Source organism: Cyprinus carpio, chromosome A3, assembly GCF_018340385.1.
Source record: "Cyprinus carpio isolate SPL01 chromosome A3, ASM1834038v1, whole genome shotgun sequence".
Lineage (NCBI taxonomy): Eukaryota > Metazoa > Chordata > Actinopteri > Cypriniformes > Cyprinidae > Cyprinus > Cyprinus carpio.
In genome coordinates this window covers 28236523-28255865 of record NC_056574.1, presented here as the reverse complement: position 1 = coordinate 28255865, position 19343 = coordinate 28236523, and the positions used below count along the sequence as shown (strand labels likewise).

General features: G+C 37.6%; 2 protein-coding genes across 5 annotated transcripts in view; both read right to left on the bottom strand.

The window, feature by feature from the left end:
* The window catches only part of kansl1b (KAT8 regulatory NSL complex subunit 1b), a 60701-nt gene extending 55762 nt beyond the window's left edge, over window positions 1-4939 (bottom strand). The window contains exons 1-2 of one of the 3 annotated variants that reach the window (XM_042727892.1): window positions 4922-4939; window positions 3742-3850 (exon numbers count right to left, since the gene is read on the bottom strand). The gene's annotated coding sequence lies outside the window, so the exon portion shown is untranslated. Of the gene's footprint in view, window positions 1-2382; window positions 3213-3741; window positions 3851-4921 lie in introns of those variants that run through there. The other 2 variants (XM_042727902.1, XM_042727883.1) reach the window with 2 other exon arrangements.
* Window positions 4940-6228: 1289 nt separating this feature from the next.
* On the bottom strand, window positions 6229-17903 carry LOC109062588 (cell division cycle protein 27 homolog). 2 transcript variants are annotated; one of them, XM_042727921.1, is made up of 19 exons: window positions 17722-17903; window positions 16503-16578; window positions 15389-15536; window positions 14739-14864; window positions 12329-12426; window positions 12040-12212; window positions 11665-11876; window positions 10737-10848; window positions 9978-10093; window positions 9793-9892; window positions 9474-9678; window positions 9127-9299; window positions 8827-8979; window positions 8528-8736; window positions 8260-8377; window positions 7864-7992; window positions 7110-7184; window positions 6850-7015; window positions 6229-6775 (listed from the first exon to the last, which is right to left on the bottom strand). In XM_042727921.1, exons 1-19 carry the CDS (start codon window positions 17746-17748, stop codon window positions 6690-6692), a joined length of 2502 nt encoding a protein of 833 aa, XP_042583855.1. In that variant the 5' UTR covers window positions 17749-17903; the 3' UTR covers window positions 6229-6689. The 2 variants fall into 2 exon arrangements, with proteins under 2 accessions (XP_042583855.1, XP_042583848.1); XM_042727914.1 differs by having other exon boundaries at window positions 6229-6778; window positions 17722-17902.
* Window positions 17904-19343: the final 1440 nt, after the last annotated feature.

Here is a 19343-nt window from a genome sequence, read left to right as displayed (position 1 = left end):
TTACATATAGACACAACTGGTTATGTCTAAAGTGTAAGTAAACAGTTGAAAGAAAAACAGACGCGTCCAGGTCTTAAAGCGACAGCAGAGTAATTGTACTAAACATGCTGCTTCTTGTCATTAAAGGGATAGTTCAACCAACAATTAAAATTCTGTCAGTATTTACTCCCTCTCATGTTGTTCCAAAACTGTATTAATTTCTTTCTTGTGCTGAAAACAAAAGAAGATATTTTAAAGAATGTGGGTAACCAAACAGTTGCTGGTCCCCACTGACTTTGATAGCAGGACAAAAATACTGTTGAAATCACTGGAGACTGGATGGTTACCCACATTTTTTAAAATAACTTTCATGTTCAACAGAAGAAAGAAACTCATTCAGGTTTAAAACAACCTTAAAGGGAGTAAATGAAGACAAAAGTTCCATTTTTGGGTAAACTATCCATTTAATGTTAATAAAACAACAAAACACAAGAGAAAAATCACTCACTGCTCTTGACTGAAGAACTTTAATACAGTTGCTTTAATAAGAATCAATGTGTAATTTACACAGTGAAGTATATATAGTGTTTTTTTTATGTATTTGTTTATTCAATTTCTTTAATACTACTGTTAAATACACCTACTGTACCGGGAAAATAAAGCACTGTTTTATTGGTATTTTAGGCGTATTTGTAATATTTATCTTTGTTCTTTTTTTTTTTTAATAAAAATGATAAAATAATGACAAAGATTTTTATCTTCGCCCACTTTGGACTAAATATCTGCCATTCTTTTTTATTTTATAATTTGTTACCCTATAAGGCTTTATTTTTAAAATAGGGAAATTAGTTTGGCTGTACTGCTCAGACCACCTGCATAATAGTAAAACAAACATGACAAAGAATCATGATAAAATCGGGATTTTCCTGAAAAAAAAAAAAAAATAATTGTTATACGATATATTTGCCATATCACCCACCCCAGGTTCAACCCCATCTGGGAACCACAAGGTTTCAGAATGACAAAAAGGCCTCCATTTAATAATAAATTACAGCAAATGACTTGTGGGACAGACAGTATGTAATGTATCTGAACGTCCAATAAAGAGCTAAACAGTAGTCAAATTTCCTTTTAAAAACATAACAGAATCACGTCATTAATTAGGAGCAAAACATCAAGGATGTCTCTTTAAACCATAAACATCACGTACACATGCGGAACCTGTTGTATTTGAGACCAGAGATCAAGCGAGTGCTGCGAAAAATATGCAACGTAACACATTATATAATGGAAAAGTACAGCGCGTTACACTAAGCACGGGTCGAACAGGTTAATGCTCTATTACACTTACAGCCCTCTGCTGTCCACAACCAGGCAAGACACTGCGCTAATGTAAATAAACCCGCAGATTATACGGAAGACAAGGGTTAGGGCGATCGTAAGGCCATAAAGGATCGCTGGCTGCGTTTCAAAAGCTGCCTGCGTAAACAGCATTTTTGTACATTATTGTCAAGAGCGTTCGGAGACGCAGCCGATGGTTGCGCGGCGCGAGGAGGTTCTGATAAAAATCCTCTCGCGACGTCAATCCGGTTCGGCGGGGCGAGGACACAACGAGGAGGGGAAAACAACCAAATATTATGTAATGCAGCCAGTTATGGAAAGCTCCCCGTGTCCATGCCTAATTCAAAAGTTGTATCTGTTTACAACCCGATTGCATAATTTTTGCACAAGCATGCGTATATTCAGTACTGAACAGATACCGGAAATCAAATATGTCACTTCTTTTTTTTCTTTAGAAGATATTATAACAACATTTCCTTCCCTCAAGGTGTTTTTTTTTTTTTTTTTTTTTTTTTTTTTGCAATGTAAAGTCTTAAAGGGCCAGCTCGCGTGGACTGTGTTATAATTAATCTGCATTACTGAAAATCCTTGCGATACATAGGCCTGGGACAACATCCAATAACTGAGACAGTAATGCATACGATTCGCACCAGCACGAACGAACCCTACTGATCTAGATGCAGCAGACATACACTGCTCACACACACACACACTACACGCGTTTAACCTACTCAATGTAAAACCCCCGAGTGAACGAACTTGCCTCATGCTTGATTGCAAACTAATGTTACGTGCTTTCGTAAAGTTGACACGCATAATTGTGTCTGTGCTACTCGGGCTGATTTTGCAACCTTGATGGTCTGACTTCTAACGCCGCCTACTTCACGGGTTTAACCAGAACAAACCGTGGAAAATAACTACGGAGAGCGAAAAGCGTGCGATCAGAGCCGCATTCGTGGAGTTTCACCGCGCGTCGATTTAAGTGCGTAAACGCGTTAAAAGGTCTGAAGTTCCCTGACGCTACCGAGTTTTAAACTAACAAAGAGAAAAGGAGGAACCTACCACGTGATGATGAAGAGCCGATTCCGGGGGAAATTTATGTAATAAATATCCACGCTTAAGAAATATAGTAGCAATAACTGAAAGACAGAAGCAATTATCCAGATGCAGATTCCGCTGTTGCACGTTCAGCTGGAAAAATCCCCGGCCTCTATCGCGCTCCGGTGTTCGGTAACCCCCCTCCTTTTCCTCCTCCCACTCCTCCGGGCTGCGTTTAGGAATCACGAAATGGGCGAAAGGAACGGGGACAGTCGAGCTATAGGAGCCCAGTCGGCTGTTTTTCAATCGCTCCCGACAAAAGCCGCGAAAAAGCAGTGAAATGTATCCCTTTTCTGGTCGTTCTTAGAGCGCGGTCCCTTCTCTCCTTCTCCGAAAGGTCTTCGTGCTCGATTTAGGCGGAGAAAAGGCCGGTTTTGTCCGGTTTTTTTAATTGTTGTCGTTCGAGGGGGAAGCGACGAGCTCTGAAAATGGCGGCTCGCTTCTCTCGCTCGGATCGCGAGTCTGACAAACAGAAAGAAGCGGAGCGGCGCAGTGGCGGGAGAGAGACGCGCTGCTCGCACCGGCCGCTAGAGGCGCAGGGCTTCCTGTCATCATGAGTCAGGACGATAGGGGGCGCCACAGTTACACGAAAATGCCCTGTACCACCAAAAATCCTACTTAATTGGACGTATAATAAATCGAAAAGAGTCAAAACGTTAATTTGACCGCAAGTAAAGTTTAGGGATTAACCAAATAACATAGTATACATATGGATGAAACGTATAGTACCTAGAGCCCTGCCCAGTGTTGCATAATTGTAGAAAGAAGCTCCAAAATAAATTTTGTACCAGCAGAGGGAACTCAAGCTTCTCTAAAAATGACGAAAGACAGGAAGTGTTTGAGAAAATCATACTAAATTAAGTGGAACATGACCGAAAAAAACACTAAAGAATTCAGATGGCATTGCTGTGTATTAAAATAAACGTTATCCTTGACCCCTGCATGCAAGCTGAACTTCAATGCAAGATCTGTATTGTAGTGGTAGTAGTTACAAGCAGGCAGAAAGACAAATTTTGGACAGATATCAGAATAAATTTCTATCTTAAAACTCTTGCAAAAAAAAACAGCTTTTATCATAATAGGTTAGAAATGATGAAACCTAGTTAAGCTTCCTGTTTCTAGAGGCCTTCGTAAACAAAACGACAGCACCATCTACTGTTTAAAAGGGGAATTCCCTTTTTTAACTAGCTTTCTGTGGCACTTATTCAGCTGAACCTTTTTCTACTTATTCTATACATACTGCAAGTACATCCCCTTAAAATATTACATGCGCCTGTATTAAAACAGATGTAAACACACATATGAATTCAAAGAGTGTCAGACCTGAGAGGTTACTGGTTTCAGTTTAATCTGCTTCACTGGAGCCTCCATTATTAATCCAAGTGTAATCTGCAAACTCCAAAACGAACAAGACAGTGGTTCAACCTGCAGTCTGTAAAACAAATGAAAAAGACTGTTAGCATTTATACAAAAATTGTTAGACGCAGATTTTTAAAATGTTCAGTCTGATTAACTTTGGCCAGGTGTTTTACAAGGTAATCACTTTTTTATATATAACTTTATATTTTAAAGGTTAAATAACAAACCTAGATATCAGTTACAGAAAACTGAGCTAAGCATCATGTCTTTAATCTGTCACTATCACATCTAGGGAAACCAATAAAAATAAATATTAAACGTATTTAAGCAAGTAAGTGAATTAAGCTTAATAAATCAATTACATGTAAACAAATTAAGTGGAGAGAGGAACTATAAAAAAGTCAAATCCAAAACAAACAGCGCTTTAGCAACTGCGCTTCTAAAGGCAGATGATGGCGTTACAGACTGTGTTTCAAAAGCACTCAAGCTCCCTACCTAGACAGCATTTCTGACGCCACACGAGCGTTCCGAATGCTGTATAAGTAGGCAGCTCACTAGGTTTTGAAACACAACCACGTGCAATCCATTCCAATGTAATAAAAACCTGCATAGAAAACAACTATTAGACATTATGAATAAGAATATTTCATTTGCTCTTGATTGGATGAGTTCTTTAATAGAGTCCAATATTAATTGCATATACTCGTGGGCCCGCTGGCCGTGGGTTTAGCATGCTAACCTCATCAGCTGATAGTCTCTGCTGTATACAGCCTTTCTTTCGTCCCCACTCACATCTTCAAGACGAATTTAAAGTGGGGTTTTTTTAGCGGATATTCTCACTTGCAACTACAGGACACATGTCGATATTGTAGTAGTTGTAATTTTATCTGGAGGTTGATTCTGACAGACTGAGAGATTTATTTTGTTTTGTACCCAAACAATTTTTGGCCTGTTGACTGCAATCTCCGGGATGAAATTACTTTGTCATAATGTCTACCGCTCACTGAATGAGAGGAAAACTGAAACATTGTTTTCCTCTATATCTTATTCAACGTTTAACGTTAAAAACGGTATTTTGTCCATACGAAAATAGCTAAAATAAGTATATTTTACATGACAGAGTAGAGAATTCACGTTCACTTACCTGCACAGATCAACCAGACTTGAGCCGGAAGTACCGCCTCATTTCAACCTGTGATTGGTCGGTGGCCGGAAAGGCGGCCGCTGATTGGCTGGTTTTTGTTTTTAGCAAGAGATGGGTTTACGAGTGAAAGTAAAAAAAAACTGTAACTTTACTAAAGAGTTGATTTCTGATTATTTGTTAGATGGTATTGTCTGTTAAATACATATGTACCGAACACAATGTTGTGTTTGACCTTACATCAAGCCTGTTATAAAGCTTAATATCACAGTATCTTTGTTCGCTGTTGCCATTCTCGCAAGATTTTATAAATGTCAATGCTCCTCTATGGAAATAAATTATAATTATTAGACATTTACAATCACGTTACCAGTGCGGAAACCTTCTTTAATTGTCCACTGAAGCAATATTTATTATATTTTACATTAGTATCAATAACTGTAGCTATCATGGCATGTTGGTGTAAACCATGGTAATTTTACGAACCTATTAACATAGATAGATAGTGATAGTGTGGAGCAACGTATTAGGATTCGTATTTTCCTTCAATGACCACATCAGGACATTCAGTCAAAGTTGTTTATTCTATTTCCTTTTAATTCCTTAAAATGTACAATAAGAAGCATTTAGCAGAGATCAAAAACATTTCATAATAATAAACATGTTCTGATAAAATAAAATCCGTGAAAGATACTTTGTGCACATTTTCTATGTTCATCAGTATTGTCCTCAACAGCACCAACATTTCAGAAAATTGTCTCAAGAAGTCTGACCACTGGTCACTGTGCCATAAAATAGTGTTGTTGATTTGGACACTGTGGTCTGGTTTCCTAAACACAGACTCAAGTGTGTCAAAGAAACCACCCCACCCATACACTTATCATTTCATCAATGATTCTCTAATCAATGTCTTGCAGCTGGGCAAAAAACATGGATTCAGATGTTTTGAAGGTAGATAAGAGCAAAACAGATGAGTGTGAAACTGGCAAATTGTTGCGATTAAGACAACTTTTCTTTTTTAAACATAAGTGCTTCTTGAGCATCACTCCTACACACAAGTTTTAAAATCTGGTAAAAAAAAAAAATAAAAAAAAAATTCTGCATCATCCAGAACTGATACTTTCTAAATACTTTCAAAAACATTGTTCTTCTAAACAGATGGTAATCTGATAGAAGTTATGCAGTTTACATCTAATCTCTTATGCCAAACGCTCTTTTTTTTTTGATGTGGGCAGAAAGTGCTTTTTTTCTCCCAGCTATTATGTTCCATGATGAAAAAGGGAGGGGAGAGGAATCAAAGGACTACCAACTCTTACACAGGTCTTTATTCAGAGTAAATGCTGATAAAATAACATAAAAGGCCTAGGCATTAAGACAGGAACATCCATGAATGTCTGTGGTTCTTTCTCTTTTTTTTGAGTCTTAAACTGACTATTAACTTGTGGAGGAGACAGTGGAGTCATTGGCAAATCTGGGCAATTTGAGCTCAGGCAGAACTTGAATTCTGTCAGCGATTAAGGAAGCCTGCCAGTGACGATGAGGGATGAGACAGGACCAGAAGATCAGACCGATGAGAGACCTCTAAGGCATGATGACAAGGGGGCGGAAAAAGGCAAGAACGAATGATAAAAAATAAAACGACAGAAATGAGGAGGTACTGTTATTAGCAGCAGTTTGTTTTCCTTTTTTCTTCTTCCTCCTTTTTCAGAGCTAGAGTCTTCAAGTAGCCCCCAAATTGGTATCATTTTGAAGTCCAGAGTGGTGTTGGGGGCTACAGAACCTCATCGCTCTCCGTGGTGTGGAGCTGTGTGTCGTCAGCGTCCGTCATACTGCTCTCCTGTGACTCCTCCACCTCCGCTGCTGAGAGCAACACACAACATCACATAGTGCACACAGCGCCACTTAAATGGCTCACTGGGTAGTAGACTTACTTGAGTAGTAGGGATAATCATCAGGAGTGACAGGTTCATCATCATCTGGGAGGTATCGCTTATCTATGGCCTCTTTGATCTGATTATTGGCCCCTTTAGGGTCCAAGTCCATGGCCCAAGAGAAGTTCATTAGTGCCAGATGAGTCTGGCCAAGCTTCTTATAGACCTATGCAGATATATATGTGTATATATATTTTTTAAATTAAAATATATATTTGATATAAAATATATGCAAGTAAACAACTGAGTTGTATGAGTACCTTTCCTATTAAGAAGTAAACAAGGGACTCTTTGGGCACTATTTGTTTCAGCTCTTCAAGCTCCTGCAGAGCCGCCTGTAAAGAATAAAGGAGTAATTGGACTTTCCCAAAGAGGGTTTCTGCAAGTTTAATGAAGATAAATGTAGGAAAATTCAATAAATTTAATGGAATACATCAATATGGTGTCTAAATATAAATGTTTTGTTTTACCACTGCTTTGAAGTTTGAAAAAACAACTTCGAACAAAACTCAGAAAAAAAAAAAAAGCTTATGGCTTGATTACCTCGGCTCTAGACCACCAGACTATGAAAATCTTTACCTTCTGATCATACTGCAACAAGTGATGTTCTTCCTCTGTATTTCTGTCTTGTTGTCCAGTACAAATATCCAAACATTCTTAAATCAGGATATTTGTTCCCGTTTTAAGCATAAATTCATTTAATTTTGTTGTTTTTCAAAAAAAAACTTTATATCTTTAATTTGCATCTCAAGTTAATGTATCTTAATGTATTTAGACATTTGTATTGGAAAACAAAACAAAAATACTTAGGAAGATGTTAATTTTGTTGCTTTGCAAGCAGCATTTAATGCCATGACTTTAAGACTTTCTGCTGCACATTTAAGACCTTTTGAGGCCTTAATTTGTGAAAGCACGAGTTAAGACTTTTTTGCAGAAACTCTGAAAAAAAGAAAAAAAAAAAAGGCTGAATCTTCACTGACTGATGTTAATGTCATGGTACATGTTAGGGAGTACCTTATACTTTTCATTGGCAAAGAGAATAGAGGCCCTATGGAATTTGCATAGCGGGTTCTTGGGGTCAATGCTAATGGCTCTGTTGAGGGTCTCCAGTGCATGGTCTGATTTCTTCAAAGCATGTTGAACCTGATATGGAGCACATGAGAAAGGATATGAAGATGTAGCAATGCAACAAATTCGAACAGTTAGCACCATGTTTTTTCACCTATTTATGTATAACAAACAAGTACATATACAGTATGTTAGTCTGGCATTACCAAACTCAATAAATAAATAAAAATACAAAAATAAGGTCAAATAACAATCTTGCACTGTTGTTTACCTACGAAATGAGTGTGTGTGGGTTGCATCACTTTAGATTAACACTATTTTCCCTACATTAGATTTACTTACCACTCCAATATGACAAAGCAGCACAGAGCTCTGAGGATTGATGCTCAAAGCCTTTTTGAAATGAATCTCAGCTAGGTTAAATTTCTCCTGCTTGTAGTAAATCATTCCCAAGCCGTACCTAGCGTAACAGAAAAAAACAATGAGCCTATCATTCATCATTTTAACTAACACTGACAATATAAAATGAACAGTTTCATTTTACAATTTTCTGGTTTCATTTCAAATAGTGTCTCATTTCCAAAGCCAAAGAGTAGACTCTGAACCATACCAGGCATTGTAGTGACGTTTACTGAGACGTATAGCATTGCGGAAGCAGCCCAGGGCTTTCTCCAGCTCCTCAGTGAGAACTAGTTCATGCCCTAATAATGTGTATGCGTATGCAAAGCTGGGGTCCACCTGGATGGCCCGTGTGAAGAACTTAATGGCTATGTCATGTTCCCGCTGCAAGCTGAAACAGTTACCAGCTACACACCAGGGCTGTACACAGAGAGAGGAAGAAATAAGCCATGAGAAAAGCATTCAAATGCTAAACTCTGTTCCTTTGCTATATTACTCTGAGAGACTTACCTCTGGTGAGTTTTTGTCCATGTCAGTGAGATCTTTAGACAGGGCGGAAAGCGCCACATCCTTCTGTAAATGCCAGAGTGTTGTGGAATAGATCTCCATACCTTCCACTCGATAGCTCTCAATACGCCGGACTTCTGAGAAAATCCTCTCCGCCTGGTTAAACAGACATAAAAATTCAGTCTTGATTATCTTTTCTGCAATTCACTGTTTGAATTATTATTGTCACCATTTTCTACCATCGATAATTTCTTTCAATGCCTTCAAAAACTGCTGTAGTCTGATTTCAGCAGCCCGACTCACCTGCATGTATTCAGCCAATTCAAAGTGAGCTCGTCCAATCTGACCCAACACCCAGCCCGTGTTGTAGTGGTGTGAAGGCAGCTGACTCAAGATGTTAATGGCCTCTCTGCAGTTATAAGAGCAGAGAGCAAGATAGCCCCTCCCAATATCCCGCATCAACATCATCAGCCCATCTGAATAAAACAGAGGAAACAATTTCAAGAACTCGCTTCACAGTTTTGCTGAAGTTTTGGTGGAGCAGGATAAATAATGTATAAATACTGCAATATGTCATAAAAATAAATAAGAAAAAACATTTAGTTGATTGCATTCGTTTTTTATTACTTATTTTAACAAATCGCAAATACCTGCAGCAGCCTTTTGTAAATTAAAAGCCTGGAACTGTGGTGAGCTGATGTTGCCTTTTCCCTCCGACATAGAAGAATCAAGTTTGAGGATCTCTATGCTCTCATTCAGGTTAGATGGGGTGATTCCTCCTTTACCCGATTTCGTTTTTGTCTTTCGGTTAGGAATCTTGGTGGGGAACTTCATTTTCAGCTTCTTACTGTTCTCCTGTTCAATTCCATCAAAAGTGTTGATAAAACTTTCTCTAAAGAGTTGTTGAGGATTTTTGGGGGAAAATTTTAACAAGTGTATGCATACACTTGCATGTGTAAAAGGCAGTACCTTGGCAGTGGAGCTGGCACTGGTGAAGAGTCTTGAGCTCCGCCGTGGCTGCACATTTGGGGGAGCAGCAATGGTTGGGCTTAGCACTTGCGGTGTAGTACTACAAAGGAGAAAGAGTTGTTATCAGAAGCCATTATCATAGCCATGAGTTGCCTGTATACATATATATATTTTTTGACATGTACCTAGTCTGTGGGGCAGTGGTCTGAGTTTGGTTGAAAGGGTTTGGAATGACCTCTCTGCTGTTGCCACTCTGTGCAAACACTGACTTTGTACCCACTTGGCTGATTCTACTTACGGCCTGAAATGAAAAAATAAAAATAAAAAACATTGACAAAAAAGACATTGATCATTTCAGTTTGATTACATAAAGAAAATGTTTTTACAAAGCCTTACAATTTTGAAGATTTTATTTGAGCAGATTTTGTATTATAAATGGGACACAGAAAAGATTTTTCACACTCTTTTGGAACAAGAGTTCAATGTAGTACACTGAAAACAATGACAAGTGACAATTTTCTTGTAAGTAAACATCAAAATTAATTACAAAGAACCTTAGCACATTTAATTAAATGTGAATATTAACCCAGACAATATAAAGAAAAATAAGCTGTAAAATCATTTACGTACAACGTACACATCAATACCATTTTTGTAATAGAAACCTGTCCCACCCTGCTGCAATTAACTCAGTAACCAAGAGTTAGCCAAACAAAAAACTTCACATACATAGTCTTAATGTTACAGTAATAAAAACATGTACAAAAAGGGTGTAAAACCTAAACTACATTACTCTCTTTTCTGGTGAAGTAAACTTTGGCTAATGTTACAAGATTTTAAAGAAAAACTACAATTATACAAAAGAATAGAGCACAAGTCCCTCAAAAACACAAGTCCCATGGGAGTACTTTAATAGCAAGCTGCTAGAAATAAAGAAGGCTTACCTTTTTCGGAGGGCCAGGTGGAGGAGGTGGTTCCATCCCACTTCCACTGTGACTATAATTCTGCAGGTACGACGGGTCTCCAGGGCTCGGCTCCAGAGGCAAAATTCCAAAACTACACAATTTTAAATAGACAGATTACTAGAATGGAAACATAAGAGCCAAATCATCACATCCACAATGGGAATCAATAAAAAAAAAAGTACTTGGAATTACATTAAGAGATTCTCATGCATGGTTAAGTATGAGGTAGGGCTGCACGATTAATCAAAATTAAATAACAAAGGCGATAAATCGTGATTAGGCAGAAGCTGTTATTGTCATGCGGATCTTTCAGTGAAGCACAGTTTTGTGATCAGTTGTAAATCTCCATCTGTAGGCTAGAGGGTGCTCTCATGCGGAAACTCAAAATACGCCCGCAGAAGAACTCCAGGAAATCCTAATAGCGGCTGCTAAATAAACAGAAGATATAACTGCTTTCATTAATTCAACATGACTAATAAATACACAACTACGACAATATATGATTTATTGGAGTTTGTCTTATTATAATGTTTATTATAATAAAGTATATTATAATGCAATGCTAATCGACACAGCCTTTATCACTACTTAGAATACTATGGTACATGTTGTGTGCCTTTTTTTTTTCACTGAGAAGCTACGCAAACAGGTTTCAATCGCAGAATGATTTCTTTGATTTCATTATCGCGCTATTATATCATCTGCGATTATGAACGGGATTTTGCGTAACTTGTCAGTGAACTACGGCTCTGTGTAGTAAAAGCTGCTCTATCTGAAAGCACGTGGTGGAGATTTACTATTGATTACAAAACCGGCTTTACTGACAAGATACGCATGACAATCGCATTTGATTAATCGTTCAGCCCTAGTATGAGGTATGACAGCCTTAGTGATTGATGGTAATTACCTTGGTGTGAGGGGGCTAAGTGTGGCCGTGCCCCCAAGCAGACATCGCCCGCTCTTGGGTTTGTTTTGCACCTGTTTGGACAATAGTGAGCCACCAGTGCCCAGTGGCACAGAGTCTGGCGAGATGACGGAGGAGTCGATGTAAGACACAGAGGAGTCCGTATTCAGGGAGTACTTTGAGTTAGAAGATTCTAGATTGAGCCGGTTTAGCTCCTTTAGAGGGAGACGAAAGACAATGCCAAGATATGAAGTAGAAGATAATCCAAATTCACAACGTTTAATATGTCACCAAACAATACCTCATATACATCACGCTCATACATATTTCCCTATAAAACACAACAAAATGCAATGAAAAACCAGAGGAAGGACATACCAAAGTGTCCTGTGGGGTCTCCATTAGGACAGTGTCAACTTGTCGGTGTCCCATATTGTTACTAGGTGTGTGTGCAGGGCTGATGGAAAGAGGAGGGATGACTCCTCCACTACCTCCACTGAAATTCTGCAAGGAGGTCAATCTAAAGATCTGCTCTGGATCCGGGCGCTCCCCTGTAGTAAAAAAAGCACAGTTTAAAATATCATTATCTTCTCAGGGAGTCTTATAACTGCACAGCTTGGATGAGGTTCATATGATGACCCTAATTAATAACAACAAATGAACTCACCGATTTGACATAAAGACTCAAACGGAGACCATAAGAAAGGGTTTTCGCTAATGCTTTTTTGGTAACATTCAGCTCCTTTTGCTAACCGATCTGTTTTGCTGTAGGTACAAAGAAAAGAGCATTAGTTTTGTGCATAATCATCAAAATTTTAGCCACTGAAAATTTTTCATAAAATGCCATTTTTGGTTTTCTGACAAAATATGCAAGAGGCTGAAAAAAATATGAGCAGAAACCACAACTTCAACATCCAACAACAATCTCAGACAAGACAATTTAGTTCTAGTTGTGTAGTAAAGTCCACATCCCCCAAAAGTGATTGTTCGCTTGATTATTAGCACATGAACAAAGAGGGCAAAGGCTGTGAGGCTAATTTTTCCAATGTAAAGGAAAGTTTTATGATTATAAGTATTAAATTGTATTATTATAGAGATTATTTGCTTTACTCTACCAAAGAGTGTTATTTTCTTCTCTAAATGCCTCATCAACATACTTGAGTTATTTGGATACCTTAAAAGGACCCATTATGATTAGATGAGATAGAAGCATCCTGGTTTGATTAGTATATTCTGAGTCAGAGTGTTATTCTGGGTCACACTCTGTAGCCAATCTGTATGACTGTTGACCATTTCTTGCAGGAAATAAATTTTCAAAAGACATTCTGCCATTGCCTTATTGAGACAGAAAATTGTCACAATACCCAAGATCTCATGTAGTACAGGTAAAGAGGAATTTCTCATGAGAGAATACAGAAAAGCTTTTGTTTCTTGCCACTTGCCTCCTTACCTGAAGAAATTCAGCTCTTAAAACAATCTCTCACAGTTACAGAGTGCTGCTCTACACAAGTGCAAAACAAAATACTCAAAAAGAGCCGTCTACATCTAAATCCAATACAGATAAAGAGCTTTGGTACCAGCCTGCTTCATCCAACAAATCAAACACAGCCTCTCACTAGTGGCTCTTTCCCAGGAACAGTAGCCAGGTTTCCATCCAAGGATTTTTTATGAAAAAATATTTATCGCTTCAAAATTTTTACCGATATAGCTGATGGAAATGCCATTTATCAATAAAATTTCTCATGTGTCAACATTATCTTTTTCCGTTTAACTTTAGTACATAAATTCTATATCTATACTTCAAATGTTGCACTGCTCAGTTTAAATAGCCTGTAGTCCGTGCATTTCAGCGTGACCACCATAGCCCCGTGATATTACTATTCCAAGCACATTTTGTTTTACGTGGATATTGCAAGCGGAGTACAATTTTTTTTATTAATTCATTCTTCTTTTGTTCTGAGTTCTCTTCTACCTTTGAGACATGAATGTAGACACGGTGTTACTATACTCCTTCATTTGTGGTCATATGAGAGTAAGACATTATTTAAAGCTATTCTAAATATTCCTTTATTTGTGTTCATTCACAATAAAAACAAAACATTATGCTTTTGTAAAATAAAGGAAACAAACAGGATGCCGCTTTCTCAAGAGCATCACTGCATTTAGGCTGCTGATTGTTGCACAGTTTTTTTCTTTTGTTTTGTTAATTTATTATTTAGAAAAAAATATTTTGCATATAGGCCTATTTATTTCTTTTTTTTTTTATAGCCTAATATAGCTTTATTATGTTTTTCTCTATTAGCAGAAACGCTGCAGGTGGGTGACATGACCATGTGAATCCTCATGTTCTGTTGTTTATGCTGCTTTTTCCGTGTATAAAATTCATCCCAGGAAAAAAGTTTATTGGGTCACACCCACGTATCAATTCAGATTTCATTAAATTGTAATTTAACATAATCTTGTTGGTTAATAATGGCTTAACGAGCGTCGGTTGTTGGTTAGAACAAATAAAATAACCGAAATGAACATTTCCTCAATGTTAATCAGAAAAATAATGATAGGCTAATACAACTGCACTTATTTATGAATAATGATTGATGATCAAGTATCTAAATAGTCTATAACAAAGTACAAAAAACTCATGACACTTGTTAAAAAAAAATTATGCAGGCCTTTACAATTTCATAATAGGCTATATAATAAAGTTTTGTTTCAAATCGATGAAGAACAGGCTAGTGGCCTATATAATTTTACAACAGGTCAAATTATGTATGGATACAGCTCAAGGGCAATTTATTTTTGCGATACACCAAAACTTATGCGACAATTCTGTTTTTTTTTTAGGGATGACGTTATCACGCACACCATTTTATCGGTAAAAGGCCAGTTGGATGGAAACAGGCTGTAGACAGCAATTTTCGCAAAGTTTTTTTTCACACATATTCTCTTTCTCGATAACAAACAGCACAAAAACTGGAAGGAAACTTGGCTAGTGGCAAAGCAGATATTTTCGTATCTTCACTAAGGTTCATTGATTTCAGTAGGTGAAGGTAAGTAGCCAAACAAGCTCAACATACCAGTAGATTTGCCCCAGCAGTGCCAGAGTGAAGCAGGCCGAGTCTCCAAACTCAGTAGTAATGTCGTCTTGGCTCTTCTGTTTGTTCAGGACTCCTCCAGTCAGGATCTGCTCTCCCTCTGCCAGCCTGATGGAGAAAAACACAAATAAATCAAAATTGCAAGAAATTTATAATGAAATTCAAAAGACGACCCAGACAACCACTGTCTCCAGACCTCACGCCAACCTTGAACAAAGGTGAAGCCACTTCTGCTTGCCATAGTATTCATGGATAACAAGATCTATAGCATCAAATCCCATTCATTCTTATGAATGAGACCTGCTGCTGCCTATCATGTCATAAATATTAAACAAGACACACAAATAACAGTTAACTTGGAAAAACCTTCAGAAATAATTTTAAACTAGTTAATATCCATCTTTAATATTTACACAAATTATTTTGTGATAATGCATGCAGCAATTGGTTTTGAATATCGCTATGGATTGTGAGGTATTGAGTATTCTGAAATTTCACTACTGAAGTTTTTGTATAGTAACAACACTGTAAGCTTTTGGAAGAGATAAACATAGATACAGGCACTGAGATACAATTATAATGAGTCAGGAGCTTATTATATGATTAGTTGGGGAATAATTAGTCATCCATACTTGCTCAGTTCCACACAGCACTTGGCAAGGAGATATTTGCATTGTGGCGTGGTGCAGCTGTGTCCTTTCAGGAGGTGGTAGGCCTTATACGCCTTCCCTGAACGGTAGTAGCATGTAGCCAGCAGGAAGAGCGCTTCTTCTGAATGGACTGATAGGTGAAAAGAAAAGAAAATTCAGAAGAACACAAATGATAGATTGGAACATGATTTGATGTGTATTTAAACAGAATTTATGCATGTTTTATGAAGCTAAATTTACGACTTTTAAAGACAAGTAAAGAAAACTTAATGAATAAATGGAATGGAACGCAGTACGTAAATATGCTTTCTTAATGTAAATGTCTTGTATTAGCAATTCTTCACAGTTTGAAAATACAACTTCCAATCTCAGAAAAAAAGCACATGGCTTGGATACCTCTGCTCCCAACCACTAGAATCTTGACATAACTTTTACTGTACCTTCTGATCACACAGCAAAAAAAAGTGATGTCCTTCCTCAGTATTTTTGTTTAGTTTTCCATTAAATCAAGATGACATAAAATTAGTTAGTCCTGTTTTATGAAAAATTGTTTATGTTTTAAAATAAGAACAAACATCTACCAATAGGCTCAGAAAAAAAGGACTTCGTTCAAAGGGAAAACCAGTTTTCATACACCATTAAAAGATTATTTGTTTTTATTTAAGCATAAACTTTCTCAGAAAACAAGATGTCATAAGTTTTCTCAGAAAACAAGATGTCATATGTGCATCAAGAAAATGTTTCTTGATTTAGGGATTTTTAAATATTTGTATTGGAAAACAAAGTACAAATACTGAGGCAAACATTCATGTTTTGCAGTGCATGAAACATTTAATGCCATGACCTTATGAATTTCTTTTTAGACCTTTAGATAAAATCAAATTCAGGATTTAATATGAAGGACATAAAAAACAATAACGCACACAATGTAAGTTACTTTAAACAGTTCATCACAATGGGTAAAATCAATAAAAATGTGAGCTTCCATTTTGAGTCACGCAAACTTGTTTTAATGCAATGCCTCAGCCCAGCTCTGAAAGATGAGGGGAAATGGAGGATGTATTCTGCCTGTATGGAGGACGATTTGTGCAATTACCCTCAGCATAGAGTCTCTCTGCCAGGAATACAGCATCTCGGTAGGCGTAGTGGTTCAGAGCATGCCAGACAGCAGCCTATGGACCAAAACAGAGCTGCGGTTACCTTCATGCCTTTTACAGTTGACGAAAAGGAGTATGCATCACAACAATGATAAACCATAGCACTTGATGAAATATGGTTAATGACTTTATTTCCACCTGACAGCAAGTATCAACTTCTTATCATCAAAAATACAAATGAACTGGGCTCACATATAAACAATGACACTGATTGCAGAGATTTTTACATATATATGAAATGATCTGCTGTCATTAGGTCACGTCTTGATCACTAGGACATGGTGAACGATTTCAGTATATACAAAGGCTGAAGAAAAATAGGGAATCCAGCTAATGCTGACTGACAGATCAGATGCATATAGGCGCGCTTGGACGCCCCAAAATATTGTCTAGTTAGGTAGCTCGTTCTTGCTTTGAGACACAGCCACTGTATATACATCTGATGTTTTTGCTTGACAGATACACACAAGTTTAACAGCTGTGCACGATGAACCGTTGGCTAGCCGCTGGTATCTGACAAAGACTTGTCAAACCCACAACCTTTGACGTTTGTTGGCCCATTAAAACACCGTAACTTATAAATTAAAAAACACAACAACGTTAAACGGCATTTATATGTTATGGTTCAATCTCTGATGAGTTTATATATCAGACAACTAACCAGCTCCAGTATTGCTAAAGCATCAAATCTCTTCAAATGCACTGGTTTGTGTTGCTCTCCATATATTGTCTGTTTGTGAATACCAGCAAACATTCAATTTCACGATTTATGATTATCCTCAACCCTGCTGATATTTTCACACAAGCGTCGAAATAAAACATCACTATAACAATAACGTGTATATATATATATAAATCAGGTATCTGGCTAACCTGCAAGACAATGCTTTAGCTTCCTTGAAAACTACTAACAAATAAACTGTCCCGAGTTGACAAGCACTGGGTTTATTAAAACAGCTATTTTAAATTAAAATGAAAGCAATATGTGGTATGTTTAAGGACAGGTTCTGTGTGAGGTAAAGGCAGAGGCCGTTAGCATTAGCTGCTAACTGAGGCCGCGGTGTAGCAGCGCTCAATCATCCGGTCTCTCGCGCTGGATAAAAGTCTTCTCCCGCAACTGGGTCTGCAACGGAGCGCTTTAATGTTTAGCTCAAATACCTGGACCGGTTCCTGCAACACCGTCATTCCGTAACCAGGCTCCTCTTCACCTCCTTTTTTTGGTTTCTTTGCTCCTTCTTCAGTCGCTTTCTCAGCTCAGTATCCACTCCAGGCCAGAAGTAGCAAAACTAGCATCGAAGATTTGAACATTCCAACCGTTATCGGTGAATCCGGAAATGCCCGAACGCGACCGATTCAAATACATACTTTACGATTAGGGGCGAAGGTTGTCGGAAATAGCCGATTGGGAAAGCTCAATTTTCGGAATTATAGGGTGAAATGCAGGTAAAACTTACATAAAACGCCCATTACGAATAAAATGTTGTGAAGTTTAGCAAATTCTCACTACACTACAGGTTTTAACTAAAGACAGTCTCTTTGACTATCTAAGCTTTATCAAAAATAATATTAAACCTTAATCAATTAATACAATCCCATTCTTAGGATTTAAATAGGGAATTTCTTTGTTTGTAAAACATAATCATATATAGTATTTATGGGGACCACATCAGCTGGTCACAATACAAGGACTAGTCAAAGGGTTATATTTTTACCTCAAACATTGAAAGAAGCTAAAGTAATATACTTATATCAATTTGCCAAATCAGATGAGTAGAGTAATACAACAAATACCTAAATTATATACCATAATATATATTATACTATACTATTCTGATGGAAAGATGAGAATGGATAGGGATATTATAAGTGAACACTTTCATAAGGTATCACCTTCAGGCTCATTTTCAGTCTAAAAATATACATTTGTGTGTGTGTACCTAATTAAACATATTTTGGGGACACATTTGTACCCAAAAGTGAGCTAAATCTGACAAAATCTCCAAAAACCTCCATTTGGGAACATCCTCATTTGTAAAACTGATATAAAAATAAAGTAAACAAGGTTTTTTGTTGTTGTTGTTGTTGTTGTTGTTTATAAATTCAGTCATTGCTATCTTGATTTTCCATCAATGTTCACGCTGCCAAAACTATCTTCTACCATTACAAGATCAACAGCACATCAGACACATGCAAACTCTTCAAAACATTCTCCCTTTTCCCCTTCCGCCACATCCCACTATCTCTTTAACTGCTGACAATTTTGATAATCCCTTCTCAAGCAAAACTACATACATCAGCAGTCAGTTCTTGACTTCGCTCACCCAGGAACGCACAACAAACACTCACACAGCTGACAATCTTCTCTCCTCCTTCTCTCTTCTTACAGAATATGAGGTCTTTTAACTTATCCTCTCCAGCCACCCTAACACCTGTCCTCTAGACCCAATTCCCTCACATCTCCTACAAGCTATTTCCCCTGCACTTCTGACACACACACATCATCATCAAATCTCTTCTCACAGGCACTTTTCCCACTGTATTCAAGCAGGCTCGGGTAACCCCACTGCTTAAAAAACCTACACTAGACACACTTGTTGAAAGCTACAGGCCCTTATCTCTCCTCCCGTTCAGAGCAAAATCACTTTGAACGCATTGTGTTCAACCAAGTGTCTTCCTTCCTCTCACTGAACAACCAGCTGGACAATAACCAATCTGGATTTAAAAGTGGTCATTCAACTGTTGCCATTCAACTTGCTGTCAGTCACTGAAGTGCTATGGAG